This window comes from Microdochium trichocladiopsis, assembly GCF_020744255.1.
Source record: "Microdochium trichocladiopsis strain MPI-CAGE-CH-0230 chromosome Unknown B0I36scaffold_10, whole genome shotgun sequence".
Classification (NCBI taxonomy): Eukaryota; Fungi; Ascomycota; class Sordariomycetes; order Xylariales; family Microdochiaceae; genus Microdochium; species Microdochium trichocladiopsis.
Window position 1 is genome coordinate 487,958 of NW_025763553.1, and position 25,396 is coordinate 513,353.

The 25,396-nt window shown below is 56.6% G+C and overlaps 8 protein-coding genes across 8 annotated transcripts; 3 read left to right on the forward strand and 5 right to left on the reverse strand.

Moving 5' to 3' along the window:
• Window positions 1–269: 269 nt before the first annotated feature.
• B0I36DRAFT_434820 (uncharacterized protein) lies at window positions 270–1,850 on the reverse strand (the record flags this gene model as incomplete). The annotated part of the gene is made up of 3 exons (XM_046162728.1): window positions 270–668; window positions 1,339–1,394; window positions 1,593–1,850. The coding sequence occupies 3 exons, from the start codon at window positions 1,848–1,850 to the stop codon at window positions 374–376; spliced, it is 609 nt and encodes a 202-aa protein (XP_046007058.1). The 3' UTR covers window positions 270–373.
• Window positions 1,851–2,396: 546 nt separating this feature from the next.
• Window positions 2,397–7,391, forward strand: B0I36DRAFT_367341 (uncharacterized protein; the record flags this gene model as incomplete). Its single annotated transcript, XM_046159442.1, has 4 exons — window positions 2,397–3,049; window positions 3,116–5,526; window positions 5,577–5,694; window positions 5,750–7,391. The coding sequence occupies 4 exons, from the start codon at window positions 2,397–2,399 to the stop codon at window positions 7,389–7,391; spliced, it is 4,824 nt and encodes a 1,607-aa protein (XP_046007059.1).
• Window positions 7,392–7,842: 451 nt separating this feature from the next.
• On the forward strand, window positions 7,843–10,712 carry B0I36DRAFT_434822 (Bud-site selection protein). The gene is made up of 2 exons (XM_046162729.1): window positions 7,843–8,527; window positions 8,716–10,712. The coding sequence occupies exons 1-2, from the start codon at window positions 8,339–8,341 to the stop codon at window positions 10,495–10,497; spliced, it is 1,971 nt and encodes a 656-aa protein (XP_046007060.1). The 5' UTR covers window positions 7,843–8,338; the 3' UTR covers window positions 10,498–10,712.
• A 281-nt stretch (window positions 10,713–10,993) lies between these two features.
• On the reverse strand, window positions 10,994–13,789 carry B0I36DRAFT_353600 (uncharacterized protein; the record flags this gene model as incomplete). The annotated part of the gene is made up of 3 exons (XM_046157227.1): window positions 10,994–13,192; window positions 13,259–13,605; window positions 13,672–13,789. The coding sequence occupies 3 exons, from the start codon at window positions 13,787–13,789 to the stop codon at window positions 10,994–10,996; spliced, it is 2,664 nt and encodes an 887-aa protein (XP_046007061.1).
• Window positions 13,790–15,213: 1,424 nt separating this feature from the next.
• Window positions 15,214–16,812, reverse strand: B0I36DRAFT_353601 (uncharacterized protein; the record flags this gene model as incomplete). The annotated part of the gene is made up of 4 exons (XM_046157228.1): window positions 15,214–15,350; window positions 15,815–15,995; window positions 16,122–16,683; window positions 16,769–16,812. 4 exons carry the CDS (start codon window positions 16,810–16,812, stop codon window positions 15,214–15,216), a joined length of 924 nt encoding a protein of 307 aa, XP_046007062.1.
• Window positions 16,813–17,791: 979 nt separating this feature from the next.
• Window positions 17,792–19,785, reverse strand: B0I36DRAFT_296324 (uncharacterized protein; the record flags this gene model as incomplete). Its single annotated transcript, XM_046151891.1, has 3 exons — window positions 17,792–18,390; window positions 18,559–19,668; window positions 19,721–19,785. 3 exons carry the CDS (start codon window positions 19,783–19,785, stop codon window positions 17,973–17,975), a joined length of 1,593 nt encoding a protein of 530 aa, XP_046007063.1. The 3' UTR covers window positions 17,792–17,972.
• Window positions 19,786–20,356: 571 nt separating this feature from the next.
• Window positions 20,357–22,526, reverse strand: B0I36DRAFT_333319 (cytochrome P450). The gene is made up of 2 exons (XM_046155204.1): window positions 22,175–22,526; window positions 20,357–22,079 (listed from the first exon to the last, which is right to left on the reverse strand). Exons 1-2 carry the CDS (start codon window positions 22,297–22,299, stop codon window positions 20,507–20,509), a joined length of 1,698 nt encoding a protein of 565 aa, XP_046007064.1. The 5' UTR covers window positions 22,300–22,526; the 3' UTR covers window positions 20,357–20,506.
• A 686-nt stretch (window positions 22,527–23,212) lies between these two features.
• B0I36DRAFT_26201 (uncharacterized protein) lies at window positions 23,213–25,047 on the forward strand. The gene is made up of 2 exons (XM_046151147.1): window positions 23,213–23,331; window positions 23,442–25,047. The coding sequence occupies exons 1-2, from the start codon at window positions 23,252–23,254 to the stop codon at window positions 24,877–24,879; spliced, it is 1,518 nt and encodes a 505-aa protein (XP_046007065.1). The 5' UTR covers window positions 23,213–23,251; the 3' UTR covers window positions 24,880–25,047.
• Window positions 25,048–25,396: the final 349 nt, after the last annotated feature.

The window sequence follows — 25,396 nt, forward strand, 5'->3', positions numbered from 1 at the left end:
CGCTATCTATTTCAGGTTGAAAGATTACAGAAATTTGATGGGCTTCTTGCGAATTTGCGCTCTCAAGACGAGTCCTAACCCGCCATTCAGTACCACTGGTCAATATGGGATCACCGTGGCCGACCTGGCGATCTCGGCAAAGGCCCCGGCCCCGGACCCGCGATATCGGCTGAGACCCGGCAGCGCCCGCCGTGTCCTCGGATCTCAGCCGCCGTCGTTCCGTCCACCGCGATACAGGAGAGCACTGGAGGCATGCCCCTAAAATTTGAGGCCGTATATCAGATTATCCACTGAACGAGAATATGGATAGATCACGCATCATCGAGATGTCAAGGCTGCGTTCCAGTCAACGTCAACCAACTTACACGATCTCCTACAAACGCATGAGGACAAAGAACTCGTCAACTGCAATTTCGTTGTCATCCTTGCTCTCATAGTTCATCCTCCCCAGTGACACACTTGTGCCTCCCACCCGTGCTTCTCCCACCATTTCCTCGACACCCGGAACCCCGTCATCCTCATCTGCCTCCCAGAAGTACTGCTCCGGGATCTCGACAGTGACCTGCAGCCCATCCGGCAGCAGAGCCTGGCTGGTGGAGGGAACAGCGGTGGAAAGGCCGCTGCAGATGTTGATGCTGCAGAGAATGAGATTGATGTCCAGCAGGCATCTGTTGGTGACGAGCTGGAGGTGCTTTTGTAAATCATGAGCCGGAGCTCGAGGGGGAGGGCGAAGAAGGTCACTCCTGCCGCAAGCATGCTTTGGCCAACTGAAGAGCCTGGCTCTAGAGGGTAATTGGCCGTTGGCTGTCTGCCAATGCCACTACCTGCGACACGGCCACGAGTTCACACAAAACTCGCGTGGATACTTGATACCACAGAGATACCGGGCGTTGATATACTACTTCACTACACACAGCCTTGACTCATAAGAGGGAGTGAAATGGTGTTGGGATTGAAGCGGACGGCAAATGAGAGTCTTGAAAATCAGGTTGCCAAAATGTGGAGGGCGGCTTTGCGTGGCCGACTCCACGCAACCATTAAACAAGAACCTGGTTCTTGTAATGGCGCTGCGGGCAGTCTCATAAGCATGGAATTCCTGCCATCCCGGGAGGGGGGGGCAAGAGGCATCGTGGCTGGCCTCAGCTCGATCTGATACTGCTCCCTTGTAGACCACGACGCGACAGACGCTGATTGGCGGGGGTGCTTGCTGTAGTTGAGGCGCCTGCGCCTGCGTGGGCTTGGCTGCGATATCGGCAGAGACACAAGCTCGCCATGCCAAGATGGAGAATGCCCTGCTCGCTGAACAGAATTATGTTGAGCAGGCAGGTAGCCCAGTACCTTGAATTCCGCAGGGCGCCAATGGCAGAGCTTTGAGTGTAGGATCGCTGCAGTGTCTACCACGCGTGTCACTGTGCATCCCCCCATGTCATCCGGCCCAATGCCTCGGGAACTCCAGATGCGCCTTGGCTCCGTCATTGACCTCACGAAGGCTCGGTGCCTAAGGCAGGGAGTCTTGATGGTAGAGGCCTCGATCCGGGCCAACGGCTCCCCGCATGCAGCGAGATACATTCCCCAGTGGCGCCAGAGCTCACCAAGGGTAGAGCCTCGAGGGACTCTGGTGAAAATGCCAGATTCGTGCTGTCCTGCCATGTGCCCATGCCGTGGTGCGACACACGCTGATTGGCCAGCGGGCAGCGGGCAGCGGGAGCTCCCCTCCAAAGTGCCCCAAGGGGTCCCAAGGGTTGGCCCTGCGCGGCACCGCGCACACATGCAAGTGCGCGTCCACTGCCCTGCACAACGGCCGGCCTGTTCCCTGCCGCCGCGGGGTCGTCCGCCGCGCGCTGCTTCATGACACAGACACGTAGATCCGACCTCAGAGCTACGCTGGATGCTCTTGCACCACCTGTCTACCTGTCTCTCGGCTCTCGACGCACATTGCGACTGCTTCAAGACGCACGAACCCTGACGGACTCGCCTCGAACACCTCCGGCCCCTTGCGACAAGCCCCCATAGCTCCTGCAGCCATCATCCACTGCGTGCGCGCACGGTAGCCTCGACGCACTTTCGCCACTTCCATCCTCTCGTCGCTTATCACAGCTCTACGTAGCTCGTCCAATTTTGCACACCACACAGCTTCGTCCTCAGCGCACGCCTCTCCGCCCACGTCCTCGCCCAGCCGACAACTGTCCTCTCAGACTCCAGACATCCCATATACCACACTCGAACACGCGCGCACCGACTGGGACCCTCGCGACGCTTCCGCGCCCCCCCTTCCCCTCGTCGAAGCACTCTCAACGCTGCACCTTTAAATACGCCGTGATCCAAAGAGACTCACAGCGAGGTGCCCCTTGGCAGTGCTTGAGACAACCCCCATCCCGCGCCTCGCCTCCCCACACATGAGTCATCTTCTGTGGAAATTCTTCTGGGAAAATGATGTCGACAAGTTCCGTCGGCACCTGGCCGTCGCCGGCTCTTCCCAGAACTATGGCTCCAAGACTCAGATATCCATAGGCAGCCCTGGCGCATCTGCCAACTCGCCACGCCCCAGCAACAAGACGCGCAAGGTGTCCGGACCCAATGCCGTCTCCTCTCCCGCAGCAGCAGCAGCCAGCTCCAAGGCGGCTGGTCACCTGGGCAAGGCCGACATTAACTGCCGCGACCATGCCGGCCTGACCATCCTGCATCGAATCGCCTCATCGACGTCTCCCACCGCCATCGAGTTCGCCGAGGCGCTTCTGAACCACACAGCTGTCGACATTTATGCCCAGGATGCCGAGAATGGCTGGAACGCCCTTCATCGCGCACTTTATGCAGGCAACATTTCCATCGCGCGGCTGCTGCTGGACAAGGAACGCAGGGATTTGGTTGATTCGCTGGGTGCCACCACTACAAAGATTGGTCAACTGATCAAGACCAAGGACATGGAGGGCAATAGTCCTTTTGACGTGTACAATGCCAGCATTGCGCTGCGTACACTTAAGGTGTCGGAGGAGAATAACCATCAGGACTCAGATTCAGATGCCGAGATTACCACTGCGGAAGATTCTCGGTATGCCCCGCTTTATTGCCTGCCTTCTTGCTTGAAATGAGAAATGTCCTTATTGACTGATTCTAGTCACCACTCTTACTCGAGACCGGCCGGACTGGGAGAGGAAGTGTTCACATTTGGCACAAACCACAACCTGACACTCGGCCTTGGTGATGAAGACGACCGCCAGTTCCCCGAACGCATCCTTCTGAACCGCCCAGAACACCTGATCCGTCACTTCTACGATGTGTATTTGCAGCAGCGCAAGCCTTTCGCTGGTGCGGATGAGAGCTCGTCAGGACCCGACTCCGAAGTGCCCGCACTCATCGCAAACCGCCCACTTGTGATCCAGGATGTCATCATGTCGAAACTTCACACTGCAGTACTCACGAGCGATCCGATCTCTAATCTCTATATCTGCGGCGTAGGTCGTGGTGGTCGACTCGGCTTGGGCGACGAGAATACCCAGTTCTCCTTCAAACCCGTTCAGGGAGGTCTTGCTGACCGGAAGGTTGCTCAAGTCGCACTAGGCCAGAATCACAGCCTGGCAGTTACGACCACAGGCGAACTTTGGGCATGGGGCTCCAACACCCATTCCCAGCTCGGCTATGTTGTCCCAACGCCCGCGAAGCCTGACGAAGAACCTTGCAGTCTTGTCCCCAGACAAGTCTTTGGATCAATGAAGAAGGAGACTGTCCTCGGGGTCGCGGCATCCTCTATCCACTCTGTCGCTCACACCGGGACCTCGCTTTTCTGCTGGGGCAAAAACATAGGTCAACTGGCTTTGATGGATGCCGACTCTAGGTCTCTCGACGTGCAGGCTGCCCCCCGAAAAGTAGCTGCTACTCTTCTGGCCAACCACTCGTCTATTCTCATGGTATCAGCAATCGACAGAGCTACCACCTGCTTGTTCGAAGACTACACCGTGTGTGTCTTCACGAGCTATGGTTACAACATGATTCGGTTTTCATTCCAGGACGCCTTCGCCAACTCGCCGCTTCAACGCTCATACGGGGTGTCCAGACCGGATCCTGGCGCGCGTGAGATCCATTATATCACTTCTGGTGGTGACACCATCGCTGCGCTGACTGGCTCTGGCGACCTATACACAAGCACGGTGAAGAATACGACCGAGGGAGGATCTGCAACTTCGACCACGAACCCGTCCAAGATCAAGGACGCGATCACTAATCCCCAATGCGTGTGGAACTCGCGCAAGGACGAGGCAAAGTCTGTGACTGTGGGCGAAGATGGCGCCGTCATGATCTCCACCCAGTCTGGTGCCGTCTGGCGACGAGTCAAGCGAACGAAGGCGAAAGATACCAGACTCGCAAAGGGAATCGATGGCAAGCGACGAGATATCAAGTGGCAGCGTGTGCCTTATATCACCGATATTGTTGCGGTGCGAAGCTCTACCCACGGCGCCTACGCTGCGATTCGGAAAGACTGCGATGTCACCCGAGATCAGATCGAGGTTGATGAGCAGAACTTGTGGGACGATATTGAGCCTATGCTGCCATTGCGTGGGTTCAAGGCTCAAAACTCGAGGCATCGGGAAAACAAAGACACTTGGCGCTTTCAGGATCCAGAAGTGCTGCAAGGCCGAGTCGATTCGCTGGGCTACGAAGTGCTGACCTCGACTGATCTCGAGGAGGATCTCGTATCCCATTTCCAGACCTGGGCGTACAAAAACGAACCATATGGAGCTGTTCTGCGGAGCTCGGCACATCCTGGTGTGCAGATTCCGGTACATCCATGGATACTCACTGCCCGGAGTAGCATCCTTCGTACAGCACTTCAGCGTTGTCGTGAGATTGGGTTCTACGAAATCCCCGACCTTCTCTCTATCAGCCATGCCGATGGGCAAATCGTCATCGAGTTTTCCAACGGTATCGACTTGATCACTCTTATCAATCTCGTGGTTTACCTATATCGTGACCGCGTGGTCCCGGCATGGAACTTCACACGGCAGTCGCCGCCTTTGGCATATCGGTATCGACAAATCCGGAACGAGCTCATGAAGGTGGCCAAGGAACTCAACATCATGAAGCTGGAGGCGGCTGTACGGATCCAGAGCTCGCCACCTCGATCTATGGCCAGCGACTTCCAGACGGCGATCGAGGATCCAACCTTTTTCGAGGATGGAGACGCGATTCTGGAACTGGATGGTGACGAAATTCCCGTGCACAGCGCTTTCTTGTGCCAACGATGTCCCTGGTTCCAGGGATTGTTCAATGGCCGTTCCCGAGGCATGTGGCTCGACGGCCGACGTGCCGAATCCGAGCAGGTACGAATTGATCTGACGCATATGGACCCAGAGTCGTTCCACTATGTGCTCCAGTATCTCTACAGCGACGCGGGCGATAGCCTGTTTGATGAGGTTATTGCCGAGAGCATTGACGACTTCTCTGAGCTTGTCATGGATGTCATGAGTATTGCCAATGAACTGATGCTTGATCGCTTGTCACAAATATGCCAGAAGATCCTGGGTCGCTTTGGTAAGTCTATTATCGTATGGGACAGTCAATCTGATTCTGACGGTTCGCAGTAACGACGCGCAACATTTCCATCCTGCTGAACCTGATCAGCCCTTGCACAGTTACAGAGTTCAAAGACAAGGGTCTCGAATACATCTGCCTGCAGATGGAATCTATGCTCGAGAATCAGTAAGTGTCCTTTTCTCCATCATTTTCTCGCGCAGTTACGCTGACCCGCCTAAAGTCTCCTCGACGAGCTTGATCCAGACCTGCTGCGAGAGCTCGACGATGTCGTTCGCGACAATCAGCTGTCAAGATGCCCCTTTGTGCGAAGTGGACGGACTGAGATCCTCCTGCATGACAGATACCCGGACCTGGCTCAGGACATTGAAGAAGAAAGACAGATCAGGGTCAAGGAACTTGCCTATAAGTCTGTGCACAAAGAGGAAGAGAAGAAGCTGTCATCTTCTTTCAGGACCAGATTCGGGAGCCTCGACGACTTGAGCGGCATCTCGCCGACGCCCGATCGGCGGCAAAGAGCGTCACGAACACCCCGCAATGAGCCGTTCAGTCCGAGTCTACGCCCGAAGGATTCCCATGCAGATCTGATCTTCGACATGGAAGACGAGGAATCTCTCACGGTCACCAGCCCGCAATCCCCTGGTGGCCGTGCTTCGTCAAACAGGAATGTGCCTAGAGACGGGGCATTATTTTCCACTATCATAGCAAATAATAGTTTGCAACGCACTGGCGATGCTGGCCGAAACATGGCAATGAGCCCGGAGCAGAACGTCAGCAATCAAGACGGCAATCTGGATCCTCGGACGCCGCCCACCACCGTCGACAGGAGGTCATCATCCACGGGCAGCCCGTGGGCCTCGTCGACAATGCCTACTGCGCGACTCGATCTTCGCCAGGTACTAGCAGAGCCAAAGGCGCCCCAATCTGCTCTATCTGCCGGCCTGGCTGCGCAGCAGGCCGAGACCTCTGCCAAAGGTCCGCTCCCACAGAAGATCTCCCAGAAAGAGCGGAAGCGCCGACAACAGCAGCAGGCAGAGGAACTAGCTCGTCAGGAGGAGTCGGCCAAGGCTCAGCCTCACACGCCTTGGACGACTGTTGGAGACAAGAAAGACGCTCCTTGGAAAAAGGCCGCCCCAGCACCGCCAATTACATCATTGAAGAGCATGCTCGAATCTGACTTGGCACCTTCGGCTTCGGCACTGGTGAAGCCTCTCGTAGCCGCCGAGGCATCCTCGAGCTCGAGCACCCCACGCCGCACTGCTTCGCCAGATACACGCTTTCCTGGCCAGAAAACCAACAGCAGCAGCAATACCCCTCAACAGTCATCGTCTCAGCTGGCCAGGGCAGAGGCACCGCCTCTCGTGCCGCACTCAAAGTCTTATATCAAGAAGGCACCTAAGCCTGATCAGGAGCTCGGCCTGGGGCTGGCAGAGATCATTGGACAGCAGCAGCGGGAGCAGCAAAGTGTGCGTGAGGCTGTTGCCAAACGCAGCTTGCAGGAGATCCAACAGGAGCAGGAGTTTCAAGAGTGGTGGGATCAGGAAAGTCGGCGCATGCAGGAAGAAGAGCAGGCTCGTTTCGCAGCGGCCAAGAAGGCGAGCGAGGGCGGAGGCGGTGCACGGCGCGGGCGTGGAGGCAAGTCCAGAGGCGGCGGCCGACGCGGAGGTGCCGGCGAGTCCGTACAGACCACGGAAAGCAGCTCGGCACCCGCCAACACGAGGCCCGAGGGCGGCAACGACGAGAAAGCTGCCAAGAAGAACAGCGACGGCAAACCCAGCCGTGGCAGGGGTCGCGGTGGCAGAGGCAGAGGTGACAGTGGGGGCGGCAGCAAGTCGATGCCGATACGGCAGACTTCAAAGGTGTAGAGTAGGTGTATTTGTTTGGTGTTGAAACGTTCTTGGCACATATATTTGGGGTGCACATACATTGGCTGGCTCTCGTCAGGCCGGCGAGTACTCGCTTGTTCTTTCATAATGGTGTTGCATGCGGCCAGTACACGAATACCCTGTCTAGATTAGTTGTGCTTTTGTAGAATTTTACGATGTGGGGTGGCATGGCAGTTGCCTTGTGTAGTTTCAATTGTCTTGATGCACATAGTTTGCGCTCTAGGCCATGAGTTTCTCAAGACGACTCTCCTGGTTGTGTGAGGAGCGTTCCATCATCATCACGACGCAGTCCTGGAGTGGAGTCCCCACACCCCGTCCGTCCACCGCGGAATCCTTGCGCGCCCACGGCGCGGGAAGGAGGGCCCCACTAAAAAGATTCTTATCGTCGTCGCAGCGCGCGGGCGCACCCAAGCTAAAGCGCAAAAGACCTGCCCGACCCTTGGGGAACCTCGGAACACTTCGAGAACGCTTGCCTCACACGTTCCCGCCGCCACGCTCACGGTCCAAACTTTGGAAGCGAAAGCCATCACCACGAATTGATCTGAAATCATAGCGGACGACCCCACTGGCACACAGCTGCCCCCCCTTCGCGCTAAAGAAAACGACCTGCCTACACCAAGCTCGATCCATTCAGGCCACCCGACAGCAGGGTGATCACCAACCCGACACAAGCGACACAGACGCAAGCAGGAAACACGCGGAAGGGATACGGAGGACCCCCGAATTCCTAAACCGAAAAGACCCGTCACCGAGAACCTTACGACCAGGTGCGACCACCTCCCCTTGTGGGAAAGAGAAGAGAAGGGGGGAAAGACAGAGCGAGCAAGGGGAAAGAAAGAGGAGGGCAAGTCGCAGGCAGAACGCAAAGGAAATCAACCAAGGGAAGGAAAGAGAAGGCGGGGAAAACACAAAGAAATCAAAAGGAGATGCCTCCCCAGAAGCGCAAGCGCACCAACGAGCCGTCCCTGCGGGACAAGCTCGTGGGCTGGAACAAGGAGCTCGTGCGGGCGTTCAAGACGGCCAAGGGGTTCGAGAGGCAGCGCCTGAGCAAGCGGATCCGGGAGGGCGACGCGGCCAAGAACGAGAGGTTGGAGAGAGAGGTTGCTGTTCTCAAGGTACGTAAGGTTGCAGACTATTCCCCTCCCTGGCGTACTGTCCGGTGTCCTTGTCTCTCAATTCTTTAGGAGTGGGAGAAGAGGAAGAGGAAGAGAGGGAGGGACATGGTCATTTTTCTGCGCTCTATCTACTGGTCACATCCCTAACAACCTGCTGACCTGATCCCCTCATGGTGAAAACAAAACAGAGCATCGACCTGCACCAGCTCGCGCACCAGCACCTGTCCTCGTCGCTACTGCGCGTCAAGGGCGTCGCCGAGTCGCCCAACCTACCCCCCGAGATCAAGCCGATCCCCAAGCCAGAGAGCCTGTCCGAGGAGCAGCGCGTCGCGCTGCACAACGTCACGAGCGGGCTGTGCAACCGCAAGCAGGTCCGCGACGTCATCGAGGAGGCTGTCATGGGCACGTGTATCGCGCTGAGGGTCCCCATGCCGGACAAGAAGAAGAAGGGAGGTGGCAAGGGCGGTAGTGGGGAGAAGACGAAGACGGAGGACAACGACGGCGGCGGCAAAGACAAGGAGAAGAAGAAAGAGACGCGGAAGGAGACGGAGGGTGATGATGATGGTGCCACGGAGAAGAAGAAGCAAAAGACAAAGGCCTCGGAGGACAACCCGGCGGAGGGGCTTGTCCTGCTAAAGCGGAAACGGCCTGCCGACGAGGATGTGGAAGCGGAAGCGCAGTCAGATGACAACGAGGAAGATGACGGAGAGGAGCCGGTGTTCGAAGGCTTCTCCGACAGCGAGGCTGAGGAGCGAGCGTTTGCCAAGTACGATGCTCTCGTTGGCGGGTCGAGCGACGAGGACGAGGACGATGTAAATGACGATATACCCAGCGACGACGGCGCGGACGACGGGAGCGAAGCAGGCGGGGACGACTCTCTGGACGAGCGCATGATTGCGCGGTACGACAAGCTAGTTGCCGGTTCGAGCGACGAGGACTCCGATGGTGACGAAGAAGGAGATGATGACGACGATCTACTCGGCAGTCGGGTGCGCGCGATCCGGAGAGTAACTGCGGATGACATTTCGCTTTCTTCTGGCGACGAGGACGAAGCCGAAGGTGGCGACGACTTGAACCGGGACTTCTCTGGGTCGGAATCCGACGAGGCAGAGTACGACGTTGACGGCGCCAGCGACGACTCAGAAGAGGAAGATGACGAGGAAGACCAGTCGGACAACAAGGACGCCGCCTCAGAGTCGGACGCTTCCTCCGCCCCAGCCCCCAAGAAGACCAAGCTCTCCTCGAGCGCGGCAAAGACAAAAACCAACACGGGCTCGTCGGCCTTCCTCCCCACGCTGATGGGCGGCTACATCTCCAACTCCGAGTCGGAGGCGTCTGATCTCGATATTGCGCCCTCGGCCAAGAAGAACCGCCGCGGCCAGCGCGCGCGGCAGGCCATCTGGGAGAAGAAGTACGGCGACAAGGCGAAGCACTTCTCCAAGCCGCAGGCGTCGCAGAACGCGCGGGACCTGGGCTGGGACCCGCGGCGCGGAGCTGTCGGCGAGGACGGCGAGGGCGCGGCGGGACCCTGGAAGAAGGGCATTCGCAACCCCTTTGAGAAGAAGACCGCGGGCGCAGACGAGGGGATGCACCCGGAGAGGCAGAGGGCCATTGAGCGCGGTGGTAATAATCGTAATAACAACGCTGGGGCTGGGGCTGGGCGAGGAGATCGGGGACAGCAGCGGCAAGCACCTCGTGGGGCTGGTGGCTTTTCATCTTCACGAGATGGCAATGGCTTTGCTGGACGAGGGGGAGGAGGCGGCGAAGGCAGGGGTCACAGCAGCAGCCGCATGTCAAGTCGGGGAGGTGGTAGAGGTGGATTCAGTGCGCCGGCACCCAGCAGACCGCCGCCGCCGCCGACGAAGCGTGACGACACGGGGCCGCTGCATCCCAGCTGGGCGGCGGCGAAGAAGGCCAAGGAGGAGGCAGGCAAGATCGCGTTCCAGGGAAAGAAGGTTGTGTTTGACTGAGTTTCTGTAAAGTCGAGTCAGCAGAACATCAAGGCTTCGTGAAAGGCAAGAATGGAGAAATCTTCATATCCAACACAAACACAGATTTTTCTTAAACAGCACAAAATCGCCGAGAGCATGATGACAGGAAGCTTGCTTGTATTGTTGGTAAGCCAGATATGGAGGCTTCTTATGTATTGAAATCAAGGCTGAAGGAATTGAAACGCCATTCTGGTACCATGCGCCTTTTGGCCCCGTCCCTTTGACTGAAAGAAAAACGAGATTTGAAACTTTTGGGGAGCGTGCCTTCTGCTCCACTAGCAGGAACTCCTTACGAGGACTTGCTTTATTGACAGGCTCGCTGGGATACCTGGTGGTAAAGGAATTCGATATCACATCTATGGTGTGCATATGGAAAGCATTTTTCGCACTGGCCGTGGCTGTTTTGACAGGTGCCCTTTGCTTGAGCATTCATTTCCTGCGCTTTGAGTGTTGAGCCAATGATTGTACTGTACGCCTACTGTGAACGACGACGCTTGACCAAGATGACGTCGTCGTCGCCTTCATCATTGGAATCGTCGTCATCAAGCAGGCTGATCGCGTTGTCGCGAGTGTTGCCCGACTCATGGAGAGCCTTGCGCTTGCTTGACGACGATGAGTTTGAACGGACCGAGCCAGCGCGGCTGCCATTCGACATTGGATGCTGGAACCGGGTCGGGAACTGTATCGTGGAGGAACCAAAAGGGGGAGTGGTCATGGCAATCTCGGGGTAGTTGTTGTTGTCGTCGTCCCGGCTGACGAAGAGCCCCTCGCTCTCTTCTGAACTCTTGCTACTGCTGCTACTACTTTCCAATTTGATATTGGGATTTCGGTTTACGTCACTCTCATTAGCTGGTGTGATTTCTTGCTCGGAACGATCCGAGCGGACGAACAGACTTGTCGAGGTTTTCGACGACCTGCTGACATTGTCGTCATTGGCCGTGAGGTCGATCATACCAAGGTCCATTGGTTCGCACTCGTGAGCCGAGGTTTCACTCTTCATGTTTGCAGGAACGCCGCCAGTCCCGGGAGGAGGTTGCACGGGGTTGAAGGCATGCTCAAACCCGTGCTCAGGACCGTGCCCGGATTCAGAATCGCTCGAATCAGAGTCCGTATCGGAGAGATCATCACCGTGGCTGTGAACGTTGCCTTCACCGCTCTCGGAAGGAGCCTCAACATCGTCCTCGTCGGGGATAACCATATCTGCGTATAGAAACGAGCCAGCTGGGGAACCTGATGGCACAGGAGGAGCCGTTGGAGCGAGCGGGTCGTCCACGTCATCTTCAATATCGATGTCGCTACCGTTCTCTTCTTCCTCAGCAGCTTGTGCCTCCGCTAGCCTTTGAGCGTCTGCATAGGCCTGAGTTCCCGAAATGCTGAACAACTCGTCAACGACCTTCTTGTCCTGTTCAGAAGGTTCCCACTTCCCTAGACCTTCGATCTTAGGGAGGTTATGCAAGAGGGACTTAATGGCGTGCTTCTCTGCCTTGGGTTTCGTAATGACAGAGTTGATATCTTCGACGAATGTATAGTCGCGAACCGGCTGCCTATTTTTAACTCCGTTGAACTCATAGAATCGGACCCAGCGTAAACCGCGGAGTTGATAGATATAGTCCATCCCGTGACAGGTCCGTAGGCTACGGTATTTGCGATAATTCGCATGGTACTCCGTACGATGGCACATGGCGCCAAAGACGTCTTGCTGCATGATGTCCTCCTTGTGGTAGTCTGTTTCACGATCCTTGACATATTTCATCTCGTACTCGCGGCGCATGCGGTCCTCGTCAGCCTCTTGGATATGGACTGCGAGGGTCTCTAGGCGCAGCGCGATAAGCAGAGACTTCAGGGGCAGAGTTCGTTGATTGGTTTTCCAAACTCTATGCCGACGGCTGTGCGGATCGTCTTTGATCACCTGCGGCTTTGCGGCCATAAGAGACCCATGCCAGAACAGCTCCATATTGCGGATGCGAGCAAGCCGGGCGGGCCCGATGCCCCTACAGAACCTTCCCAGCTCGCCAAGCGAGGAGAACGCGAAGGTATTATTGCCGTAGAAGGCATGCACACCGAGATAGCACCAGCGCTTGCAGACAAGCAGGATCATTAGGACGTCATTCGGCTTACTGGCCGTGCTTACACAGCAGGGCTCACCACCTACGTGGAAACGATTCGGCAGCTCAGTGTGCCGTGGCCTGCGTTCGGCTGGAAAGTTGGGCGGCGCGTTCTTTCGGTCAAGGCGAGAAAGGCAGTGAATGAGATTTTCCTTCACCAGTGAAATTCGGAATATCTTGGCCTGGACCTCAGGTGGGAGCTTGGCGAACGCAAAGTGTTTCTTGGGTGCACATAGGAGTTGCAGCGGCTGAGTGCGCGTGAATCTCTGCGGGAAGGCGACAGTTGAGAGGTGGCGTGGGACGGCAGAGGGAGGTCTACGGCCAAACACCGCCCAGAGGGGCGATCTGCTTGAACCCGACGACGAGGACTGGCCTTCCGTGGCTGTCTCGTACTGAAAGCGCAATTCCCCATCGCTCAGCACCTTGTCGACCAGCTTCAGGTCTGGATGAGTCGCCCAGAGCTTCTTGCTCATGTTCTCCTGCCGGCAGCAGAGCGTGTAGATTTTTGGGTATTTTTCTCTCGAGCAATGCGGATTGGTGATATATTCGTGCAGTAACTCATACCATGGCTGGAATTATATAGATGTCAGTGCCGGCACCTTCATAAGGGCTTCGTGAGCCAGATGAAAACTCACGGTGGGAGGCTCTGGTTTCTTTTCCAACCGCTTGATCTTTTCCCTCAGTTCATCGTTCTCGGTCCTGAGATTTCCATTGGTTTGGTTCAGGTTAAGCTGTCGAACGCGGAGTCGCGCGAACAAGCCCACTAGGGACAGCTCTTCTGCTTTGATCGCATCATAAAGCTTTTGGCCAGCTGGGCAGGCTCCGTGAAAGTGCGCACCCCGCTGCGCATTATTGTCTTGATAAACTTGCAAGGCCTGTGCCGCGGCGTCAATGCGGTCTTCTGACTCCAGGCTGCCTTCCGAGCTACTGTCGTCCATGCCGTCCATGATGGTGGGAGTGACGTCCTCGTCGTCCTCGTCATCTGGAGCGAGCATAGAATGTTAGCTTGGACTCAGATTGCTACTCTGCAGTACGAATAGAGACTGACCGTCGGACGTATCAGTTTCGCTCTCCTCGTCGTGACGGGGCCGATCATGGTTCTCTTCTTCATCGCCTGACTCAGGCGAGCTTTCGCGCGAGGTGATCGGAATTGTGAACGACGGCATTTCGTCGAAATATGACGTCGAAAGTAAAGAGGTGATGATCTGTTATATCGTGCCGCCAAAGTGAGCGAGTGTGGACAAGGAAGGTGACAAGTTGTCGAACCTTCCTTTGTACTCGATTGTCGTCAATAGTGGGCTGTGTGTGAATGGCTTCGCAGCCTGTCAGTATGTTTGCTCTACGCAAAAGCCTCAATGTGGAAAGAACGGTGCGAAGAATGGCAAGGCCGAATTTGAGGACTAAGAGTCGAAGAGTTAGTGGAGCTGGCAATGAGAGCCTAGAGATGCGCTACTGAAGAGCAGCGAGGCCTGCGGGGAACAAGGCGTAGTTGCTGAAGTAGAGTAATGGTGGAGGAAGTGTATGGTTGCTAGGGAGGAACGTGGGAAGGAACATGGGAAGGAACCTGGAGACAAGAAAACCAAGCTCTTTCCTCCCTTGGTGCTATTTCCTTGACGACGCGTTTGAACCTCGCCGTTTGCCGACGAAAGTTGAGCACGAGATGAAGCAATTATGAACTAGCCGATACTTGTATTCGAGGTGACCTCGAGAATCATGAAAAGATTGAAACATCCGACGACGGATAGGTGAGGGTGTTGTGAGAGAGACCTGGTTGATAAGCAAAACACCAGACTAACGAACCTGCGTATGTTCAAGCACCGGTTGATGTTGGTGAAGCGCATGCCAGAGTGACTGCTCTTGCTGATTGTATTGTGAGGAGAAGGTTTGAAGTAATATAGAGTCTCACACCTGAGCAGAAGTATTGACAAGGTCGAGATACTGAACAAGGTATGGTCGTGAGTGCTGGGCATGCAGCAATGGAATGGAGTCCTCGTCCGAACGAGGATGGGGTATTGGAAAGAACGGGAGTGCTCTGTAAGCCACTCGCGTAGACGCTGTCGCTGGACGAGATCGCAAGTGCATGCAGCGATTCGACAAGCCTAAAAGGGATCGTTTGTCAGTTGTCGTCGTAGTCAAGTGGAGGTGTTACGCACCTTTGGAATGCCAAGGGATTCGCTGGCATCAAGTCTCTGCTTTCAGCCAAGCAGTTGTTCTTATGAAAGTGGCGTGGCAAACGGGGATGTGGCTGCGAGATTTGAAGGTTGCGAGGTGCCTTTGAGATAGACTCCCCAGCATCGAAGTTAGGAAACCTCCCAGGCAGGTACCTTACTGAAGAGCGTATATGTGTAGGCGGATAGTGGCTGGTACACTCGTGGAGACCTTTGAGCTGGAAGCGTTGCTTCTCGTACTATTTTTATGTCTGCTCACTGATTGATGAAAGCTGTTACTCGACAACCTTGAACACTGTCGAGGTTGTCACGTGAGAATCACCTGCCTGCCTTGCCAGTTATTCCTCATTAGCACAGTAGTGGCAAGTGCTGATCATAAAGAAGGCAGCAGAGATGCTTGAGCAGGTGGGCAAATCGAAAATCTACGGAAAGGAGCACAAGGCAGCTTGGGAGTGAATATGACTCTGCCAGACTACTTGTGGTGAGCCTGATCGACGTTCTGCCGCAGACTCCGCACGAAGATTGGTCAGTGTGTGAAGTGTAGGACTCTTAGCGCAGACTTCATAAATGTTGTCGAACAGCAAACATGATGAGTTGTTACCGTCGCGTATGAGTTTCAGCAACCCCCTGGCAGTTGGCTAGCAATGCACATATGTGGAGGACAGGAACTTGGTTATATGAAGAAAGTTTGCAAAGCCTGTAGCATGTTGCGTCTCTCATCTCTATGGTTATCACAGGCGGCATGGCGACAGCAGCAACCATCAGCTCCATCTCATTTGCCAGATTATCCCTCTCACACGCTTGTCACACTGCTCGAACTTCAAGCTTGCGCTTTCTCAGCCCCTTGGCCTACCACTATTCAAGGCGGCATCGACAAAATCGAGACCAATATCAAATTTGACTCCTTCTGGGTTTGAAATCTCTGCGACGTCATCTGCCCGCCAACATGGACTGATCAGCAACCTTCCTCAAGCCACTCTAGCACGATGGATAACAACAAAAGACCAAGGAAAGAGGACTTACACCAGCTCTGATCGGCCTCGGGATGCGGCCCAACCAGTCCAACCCAGCCCTTCCCGAATGGCAGCACCGCAGCAGCAACATCTCCATTCGCCGAGTACCGCCCCAACACCCTTCCGCCACCCACGACTTCCCCGTCACCATCACCACCCGTAAACTTCAGACCGTCGACAACAACGCCGTCCTGGAAGTACATCCACCTCGCCTTCTCCATTCTCCCATCCTCACACCTCCAATCAACCCTTACAACCGTATCCTCTTCACCGTCAGTTTCCGCGCCCGGCCTCTCAATCTCCCTCCCAACACTCACCTCGGGCGGAAGCAGCCCATATCCGCCACCTCTCTCCCCAGCACCACCCGCGAGATACGCACCAAGGCAGAAACCGAGATACGTCCCACCCCCAACGCCGACAAACTCCCTTATCGCGTCCTCATACTGCCTCGTCAGGTCGTACGCTTCGTCCAGGTCGGGACCCCCGCCGTGCGCGTAGAGCGCCGCGCCGCGCAGGGTCTCGGGGGTCACGTCGAGCGGCTCGTTGGGCCCGGCAAAGATGACGTCAAAGGTGGTGGTGGTGGTGGTGCTGGTGGAGCCGTTGCCGAGGAGGTTGGCGATGGCTTCCGGGCAGCCCTCTGAAGAGGCTGGGCCGCGGTATACGATTGCTTTCGGGCGGGCTGTGGGTGTGGCATCGGCTCGTGGGCAGGGTGCCGCTACTTCTGCTTCGGCTACTGCTGCTAGTGCTTCTGCAGCAGCAGCAATCTTGACCGCAGCAGCAGAAACGCCGGAGGGACCAAAGTTCGTGGAAAGAGTAGCGGTGGCTAGCATCGCTACTGCTGCTGCTGCTGTCAATGCCTGGAGGGCCAGGGGCCGCCGCCTGTTGCTGTGGTGTTTTCGACTGTTGTTCCTCTTGGCTGGGAGGCAGTGGTGCATGGTTTCTATTTAACCGATCCAACACTTACATGGGAGCAAGGGTCAACGCTGATTCCTGTACAGTTTTCTCCATGTGGATTCTTGCTTGGACAGCCAAGAGCGACGCCAATATCCAAGAGGATCATGTGGTGGGTATACACTCCCAGATTTCCGCACTTATCCAACACCCCTTATATACTTGAAGTATGCTTGGTTCATGTCCACGGTCAAAAGGCGACGCAACTGGCTCAATCTTGCCCTTCACAAGCACGGCGGCTTAGGCAGCTTGTCAACACAGCCAGCTGATCAACAGAGCTCACTGACATCATATCCCTCCATGCGCGATCTCACCCAAAGATACAGAAAGTCCCTAATTGGACGGCGCGTGTATATACCGACCGAGCAGATCACTTAATACAGCCACACGAGCACACGCACACGTGTACGCACCTAGGCACACTTCACAGAACCGTTCCGCACTTTTCACCCACGTGCGGCGAGGCGTTCTACGAATCAAAAACGCATATGTAATTACGAGCCGAGGAAACCCGTCCACAAACTGTATTTGCTAAAACACCTAATCATACCTATCCCACAGCGAGCACACCAAGTCTGCCTGGACACTGAAGCGCAAGCGCCAGTGGCGGATCGGCAGCCACCAGCACGGCTTGAAGCTAGCTTAAATCTCCCCAGTTACTACGTACATAATCCGTACTGGAAAACCCGTCGCCGGCTAGAGTCATATAAACAATAAGGTTCAAGGGGGGAAGGGAAGAAAATGCCGTGACCAATCATGTGTCCCAGCGCGTGTAGTAGCTTAGCGCACACGAAGTCTTGTGCGGATCCCCCCTGCCCCCTGCCCCCTGCGCCGCTAAACCAGAGCCGTTGGGTGGAGCGATTTTAGTGTACCTGTAACGAACTCGGGCAGGGGATGGAATCTCGAACGTTGGGAATCACTCCGTACGGCCAGGGATGCAAGCCGACGAGAATGATGTGAGTGATCCGTAACTCCCCAGGTCACCGCCTCATACCGTATGGGCACAAATCTGGACGTGACGCCGTTTGCTTTTCTTCATCGTGTGGTTCAATGTTCAACAAAGGTGGCAGGGTTATTTTACTACTTCTCTGCTGTAGTTGTGAGAACCATGGGGCATGGGGGCATGTTTCATGAGTATCATCATGCCTCTCGGTTAAGTTTTTGTTTTGTTGTACAAGCATCTTCATGTTTTCTTTTGAGTGGCATCGCCTTACGCCTCAAGAAACCTGTCGCTTCGGCCGGAAGACGACCAGCGCCTCGGCCGCCGGCGAGGGCCCAATGTCCGGCCACCTGTCGGATGCCTTTGGCTTCTCCACCGCTACACCAGCAACAGCACCACCGGCCAGCCTCTGAGAAGACGCCTTGGTCTTCTGCATGTGACGTTCTAGAAAGTCTGCCAGCGCGGAGCTGTCCCAGATGATCTCGCGCCTCCTGCGCGCGCGGAGCATGGTGATGATTCTCGTGCGCGTGGCCTCGTCTTGGCAGAACACATAGAGCTGGTAGAGGGCGGTGAGCAGGTCGGTCTTGAGCCCAAATACTGCCCTCGAAGGGCTGTACCACAGCTGGTCGAGCAGGTCGAGAAGCTCGTTGCATTCTTCGGGCGACATCTCTGGAGGCTCGCAGTCCTGGTCGTGGCTGCAGCTGTTCTGAGTGTCGCCACTGCTTATGGTGTTGTTGTTGCTGCTGCTGGGGCTGCTGCTCATGTGCACGCCGCTGTCTGGGGTGCTATATCCACTGCCTTGGCCTTGGCCATGGCTGACGTTGTTGTTGTTCGTGCCAGCTTCTGGGCTGTGCTGTCCAGACTCCATAAGCATCTCCCACATCTTGTACTGCACCCGCAGATTCACAATCCTCTCGAGGTTCGCCTTGTACTCGCCTTCTCGCGTCAGCCGCTGCACTAGCGCGTCATACTGCACCTTCCAGCGCTGCACGCTGATCCGCATGATCTCCCACTGCATGACGCAGTCCGACGTGGGGCTGTCCCAGTCCTGCGGCAGGTCCACCGTGACATATATCAACAGGTCGTCTAGGGTGTTCAGGACGTCCTCGGCCTCGTCGATGTCCCGCAGCTCCTCGGTGCGATTTGGGTACTTCTTCATCGGGCTTCGGAAGCGCGACAGGTCCGGGAAGATGCGCTCTTCGGTGAAGACCGCGACCTGGCCGCTGATGGCGTGGAAGATGGCTGCGAGCTCCTGCATGTCGCGGTTGGGAAGGTAGGAGGCTGGATGGTGGTCGGCGAGGATGGTCGTGCCGGCCTCGAGATGCCGCAGGGCCTCGGCGTAGTCGCCCCGCAGGCTCTCGAGGAGGATGAAGAGGAAGCAACATGTCACTGTAGTGGCGATGTCTGCTGGCGATGATGGTGATGAGGACTGTTGCTGCCCGGCCCGGACAAGAGCGGATATTGCCTCGTTGTAGTGCTTCAGGGCAAAGTGGTTGAGCGACGAGGGCGGCTCATGGCGGGAGAACTGCCAGTGCACTGCGCCTAGCGCGATAACGGCATGGCGAATGCACGTGGCATGCTGGCTCGAGGGCTGCAGCAACTGGTGCCAGAAGGTTGTGCTGAAGGCGTGCGACATGACGAGGTCGCCGATGGTGTCTGTGAAGAAGTAGACGTAGAACTGCGTCTCGCGGGCGTCGCCGGGGAGCAGCAGCTTCTGCGGCCGCAGAGGCGCGGGCTGGAGGATGGGAAGACATCGGGTGTTGTTGTTGTTGGTGTTGCTGTTTCGTTTTGATGCCAGCAGGGCCGGCGAGCAAGTGTGAGATGTGTAAGTCACAGAGTCTGGCGTCGTGGGGGTGTGCTTCTTCTTCTTGGGGCCAGCCCCGTCGGCCTCGTAGCCGTCACAGATGAAGCCGCCGACCTTGCAGCGGTTGCAAATGGGCCGCTGCTCGTCGCACTTCTTGCGGCGTGTCTTGCTGTGGGAAATCAGCATAAATATCTGGCCATCAAGGAGGGGCCGGCACTTACCAGGTCAGACAGCCCGCCCGGGTGCGGTGGCTAAACGCGCGGACTCTGGTCTTTGGTTCGGGCATGATGCGGTGCCGTGTTCTTAGACAATAGCTTGGCAAACTCACTGCCAAGGCATAAAACCCCCAGGAGCGTCGTGACTGCAGGAACGGGCGCGTATTGGTGAGAATCCTGGATAGACCGACCTGTCCAGACGGACGGGTTCCTGGTGCATAAGGGAGGGGATAAATGGGCCAGCCGGGGAAGGCGGAGCTCCACGGGCGTCGTCAGCCTCGTTGGCCGCAGCGTATGGAGATTCAGCCCAGGCAGGGTCAGCCCCTGCTCGCCAGACGATCCAGAGTCTGGTCGTGACGCTCTAGGCTTCTCAGATGGGTCTGGGACGTCTCGGCGACGGAGTCATATTTGCGTGGGCATGGAGGACAACCTTGGAAAGTGCCGGATCTCGACAGGGGCAAGCGGCGAGCAAGTAAGAACTACCGTAGCGTAGTGGCCTCAGGCACCCAAGCACACGCTAACACAAGGCCTCAGCTCCCGGGGAAGGATCGGGAGCTCCACATACACACAAACATCAAGCTTTTTTTCCACGACTTCGCCGCGACAGCACTTGGACCCCGTATGGTCACAATTGCGAATTGCGTGCCTGGGTGCGCGACATGCACCGTTTTATATTCTCAAAAATGTGCTGCAAAGATGGTTGTCACACCCACAAACAACCTAATCTGATCTGCCGTGTCGCCCGCTCTCAGGCTGTGTGTCTCGCCCCAGGTCTCACCACCTCTGCCCATCTTAGCCCCTTAGCACAGCTACGCATGGCAGACCATCCTTCATTGGCAACGTAAGACTGCTCCCGCTGATCCTCTCCTCGCCATGCACGTCAAATCCCGGCACAAACTCAAACTTCTCCACGAGGCTTGGTATGATTTGCGCTGCCATGAGCTCGGCCATCTTCTTGCCCAGGCACAACCTCTGCCCGCCGTTGAACACTGGGAACTCGGCTGCCGGTCTCGTCTTCAGGACGAGCCTCTTGTTTTCGGAATCATCTGCTTCCTCTTGGAAAAGCCACCGCTCCGGCCGGAACGTCTCGGCGTCTGGCCCCCAGATGGCACGAGATCGGTTCATGGACCACGGCGACCAGAAGATCACTGTTCCCTGCGGCAGGTGCGTGCCGTCGGGCAGAGTGACGGCCGCAGTGCACTGCTTGATCTCAAATGGCACCGGAGGGTACAGGCGCAGGCTCTCGTAGAAGACGGCCATCGTGTAGGGAACCTTGGCAGGAGTGAAGAGCTCGGCGGTGCTGTGGTATGTTCCCTCATCATCGTCGGGCTGTGTCAGCCGCTCGTGCTGAAACGTCGGTGCTGGCGGCCTCGTGTTGTCGGTGGCCACGCTAGCCCGGAGCTGCGTTATCTCTTCTAGTATCTGCGCGGTGGCCGATTCGTGCTTCATGAGCAGATACATGGTCCAGGTCAGAGCTTGTGCAACCGTGTCCCTGCCAGCAGACAAGTAGTTGAGGGCTGCATCGGCGACGAGCTTTTTGTCTTCCCCTAGAGTGTCGATCAGCGAGTAGATCAGACTGCCCGAGATGCCATCGAGTTCCGCATCGCCTGAATGTGCTGCACTGCCACTCTTATCCGCTTCGTCATCGGCAGTGTTGGTATCCCGCTTGGCTGTCTGTGCGCGCTTCTCCCGTGCACTTTCCACAATGTTTCCTCCCACGGATCGAATCGTCCGTAGGGACTGACGAAACTTTGAACCGAAAAACACCTCTGTGATGAACCAAAGCGGGTTCTGGAACCGTTCCGTGGTACATCCAGAAGCGTGCTCAAAGGCCGCCGTGAACTCGTCGCCCGTGTGCATCTCCATGTCGTATGCCAGTTTGCCCATGACTTGGCTCGTAATCTCATGGAAGACATGCTGCAGGTCCAACACGGTGGCGTTGCTGTCCCGTTCGGAACCAGGGGGCGCAGCGGTCCTAGCTATTTGTCGCATAGACTTGCCCAGGTACGCCGGCAGTGCTGCGTCATTGAGCACCTTCAGATTCTCGGCACTCAGAAAATGCAGCCCGGCTTTTCGCTGAGCTTTCCACAAAGCCCCATCAGCGTTGATGATGCCATTTCCGAACAAGTCCCAAGAAAGCTGGCGAAACAGGTCCCCCTTCTGGAAGAGGGCCTCATTCTTGAAGACGTAGTCAAGGTTCTCTGGGTTGTTGATGACCACGCCTGGCGGCAGCGTGGGCACGGATATCTCAAAAGTCTCAAGGCCGAAGTGCTGCTCGCATCGCGAGAACCAATCGAAGAGCTTGTGGCGGGGTCGAAGGAAGATGAGACCGTTTCCAAGTATGGGGACTGTTCCTGGTGGCTTGCTATTGCCAAAAAAAACAAAATGGCTATCAGTCAGTCCAGTGCACTCCCCTCTTGAAGGACCTGTGGAACAAGTCCTGGCCAGGAAAAGACATACCGAAGAGCCTGTCCGCTGCGTGTAATGCGTGGTCTTCGAGCAGACGCGAGATATAAGAATAGGCTTAATGCAAGTGTGACAAGAGCTGCTCCTGCTGGATGCAGCAGAATGCTCGACAGCGCCATCGTGAGACACAAGGGAATGAAGCTGTCGAAGAAGAAATGGGCCCAGGAGGCTTTGGGAGGAAAAGGTTACAAAGGAGCAAAAATATACATGTCTGTAGGTGTGTTTTCGAGTGATCGACTCCTGGACCCTGGATATCTTGGCTGGCACGAGCCAATTGCGGTGTTTGCCAGGTTGGGCGCGGCAATGACGCTGAGTTGACGACAGACTCCACCAGCTTGATTGGGCGTCAGGGCAGGTTCCATTCAATGCGAGACGGGTTTCCAGACTGAACGGCAGCACAGCATAATTCTGGTACAGTGAATAGAAGGTGCACTTGGTTGAGCTCGCGGGATCACAGGCCGGGTCGGACCTGTGAAACTTTTGAGTTTGGCAGCGCAACGACAGCGATGGCAGTCAATGACAGACTAGCTTTACCATCAGATGCTATAAGGTTTCAGAGCGAGGTTGACAGGGCTTTGGCGGACGAAAACGTCCGACGGCCAAGGCTGGACGTCTGCGAGGGTCTGGACTTGTTGGTGGAGATGGTGCGCTGGGGCTGATTCGAGGGATGTCGAGCACTGCATGATGGATGTTGTAATGCGTGGCCGTGTTGGACGTCAGCTGCCTGCAATCAATGGTGAGGTGGTGGAGGCCGTTGCAGAGGGCGTGCAGATCCGGAGGCAGGTCCGTCCTGCGCTCCAGCGGAGGTGAATGAAGTGAAGGCCTAAGGCAGGCCCTAGCGCAACGGCTGGCATGATCTCATCACTTGCTCATCGTTTCGCCAGGAGCTGGTCGCGCGCGTGTCTCATGTGTAACAGCTCTCCACGGCCTGGGACATTAGCTTTCGGAAAGACAATTGACACAATATTCGGACCAGTCTTCAAAAACATCCCGTCTCGTCTTTTAAAACGTCGAGGTTCCTTGTCAGCCTGCCACTGACCACTGCCTCTGTCTTGTCCTCCGTCACCCACCATGGCGAATCACACCCACCACCACCAGCAGCGACCCCTGCTGCCGCGCCTGCACCTCTTTGAGATCAACGACCAGCCCTGGTTTGTCTGCCCTCGCTCTCCCAATTGACTGCCGGGAAGGCACCACAAATGCATACAAAGGAGAAGCGACACAGTAGCTGATCACATGGCCGCCGCCACCATCATCACAGGTTCCCACCCTTCCTCCGCGCCCGCGTCCAGGCCGGCCTCACCCATGCCTGGACGGCCTACATCCCGGGTCTCCAGCCCGCCAGCCCAGCCTCGCTCGTCGCCGACATCCTGCTCTGCACCATAGGCCCGGACAGGGTCGCCCGCTACACCTTCATCGACTTCTGCTCCGGCGCCGGCGGACCCACTCCCTCCATCGAGCGCTCCCTCAACCGCCGCCTCATCCGCCGTGCCCTTGACGGCGGCGGCAGCGGCGGCGGCGCCGTCCCCGCCGACAAGAAACGTCGCGAGGCCAAGACCCGCCACCAACAGCAGCAACAACATGATGGCCCCTCATACGCAGATGTCGCCAAGCAGCTGTCAACCTCAGAGGTCTCGCCAAACAACAACAGCACACGCACTGATCCATATGCAACCACCAGCAGCACGGAGCAAGGCGCACCTTCGTACGCCGAGGCGGCCAAGCAGATCTCCACGGATGAGGTGTCTCCCAACAGCAACGGCAAGAGTCATGATGACGGCTCAGCAGCCAAGAGCAGCAAAGAGGCGAGCACAGATAGCACACGCGGTCACGACGCGCCTTCGTACGCCGAGGCGGCCAAGCAGATGTCGACCGATGAGGTCTCCCCCGCATCCGCCGCCGCCGCCGCCGCCGCCCAGGATAATGGCCACAAGAAGCCCACTAACAAGGACAACGCCAAGGCGGAGAAGAAGAAGAAGAACAATAATATCGCAGAGCCACCTAAATCTTTCAGCTCAGACTCGCAGGAAGACGACGACGACAACAACAAGGCCGTCCTGGCAGGCGTCGACTTTATCCTCACCGATCTCCACCCGCACCTCACCTCCTGGGAGGAGGCAGCCCGCAGCAGCGCCCGGCTGCACTACGTCGCCCGCCCCGTCAATGCCGCGGCCGCACCCCGCGATCTAGTCTCACAGGCGACTTCGAGCGTCACCACAACGACACACCCGGGAGACAGCGGTGTACCCGTCCCGGGCCGTGACACCTTCCGCCTGTTCAACCTCGCCTTCCACCACTTTGACGACCCGGCCGCGCGCTCCATCCTCCGGGACACCCTCGCCACGAGCTCCGGCTTCGGCATCTTCGAGCTGCAGGACCGCTCCCTCTCAAGCTTCGTCACGTGCGCCATCTTCGGCGTCGGCGTCTTCCTCTTCGGCTTACCCTTGTACTGGTGGTCCCCCCTCACCCTCTTCTTCATCTATGTCGTGCCCCTGGTTCCCTTGGTCCTCGTCTTTGACGGCCTCGTCAGCAGCCTGCGCACGCGCACCCCGGCCGAGGTCGAGGCCCTGCTGAAGTCGTGCGGCAACAAGGACTTTGACGCCGGCAGGTGGGAGGTCCGCAGCGGCCGGGAGAGGTTCCTCTGGCCGACGGGCCACTTGAACTGGGTCATTTGCACCAAAAAGGAGGAGGGGTCATGAGCAGAAGTGAAAGCAGGAGAGAAGCATAGGGGTGTGAGGAGTGCGATTGTCGCCCCAACAGTCGTGTTTTGTACTTGTAGTGCATTTTGGAGGCTTGCTGTAACCATAATTAGCGAGTCGCCCAGCGATGGGTAATAACGTTGCCAACGGCCCGTAAAATGAGTAGCCCCATCTGCGGCCCTGTCTCACCTGTTGAGGAAAAACACCCCACGTGCAGCTTCATACACGCTCCGATGCTAACATCAGACCATCCTTCGCCTTCGGCTTTATGCACCATCATTACAAGTGAGCTGCATTTTTTTGAGAAAGATAGTTTGTCATTGCGTCGTAAAAACTAATTATGAACCAAGAAAGCTACCTGGACAAGGTATATCGCGCCGGACGCCTTGAATGAACGGTGAATGAACGCCTGTGGTCGTTCTGGGCTCTTTCCTCCAGAACTTTTTAGGACCACCGAGAATCAAGAGAACGGAAGTATCCAAAATGGATATACTGCGGATTTTATATATGTGCAAGT

Bases quoted from the DNA above. Each gene is read 5' to 3' on its own strand.
- B0I36DRAFT_26201 (XM_046151147.1), top strand. From the start codon at position 23,252: ATGGCGAATCACACCCACCACCACCAGCAGCGACCCCTGCTGCCGCGC. The intron at 23,332-23,441 runs GTTTGTCTGCCC...CCATCATCACAG, and splicing joins GAGATCAACGACCAGCCCTG to GTTCCCACCCTTCCTCCGCG.
- B0I36DRAFT_333319 (XM_046155204.1), bottom strand. From the start codon at position 22,299: ATGGCGCTGTCGAGCATTCTGCTGCATCCAGCAGGAGCAGCTCTTGTC. The intron at 22,080-22,174 runs GTATGTCTTTTC...TTTTGGCAATAG, and splicing joins CGCAGCGGACAGGCTCTTCG to CAAGCCACCAGGAACAGTCC.
- B0I36DRAFT_434822 (XM_046162729.1), top strand. From the start codon at position 8,339: ATGCCTCCCCAGAAGCGCAAGCGCACCAACGAGCCGTCCCTGCGGGAC. The intron at 8,528-8,715 runs GTACGTAAGGTT...AAAACAAAACAG, and splicing joins GAGAGGTTGCTGTTCTCAAG to AGCATCGACCTGCACCAGCT.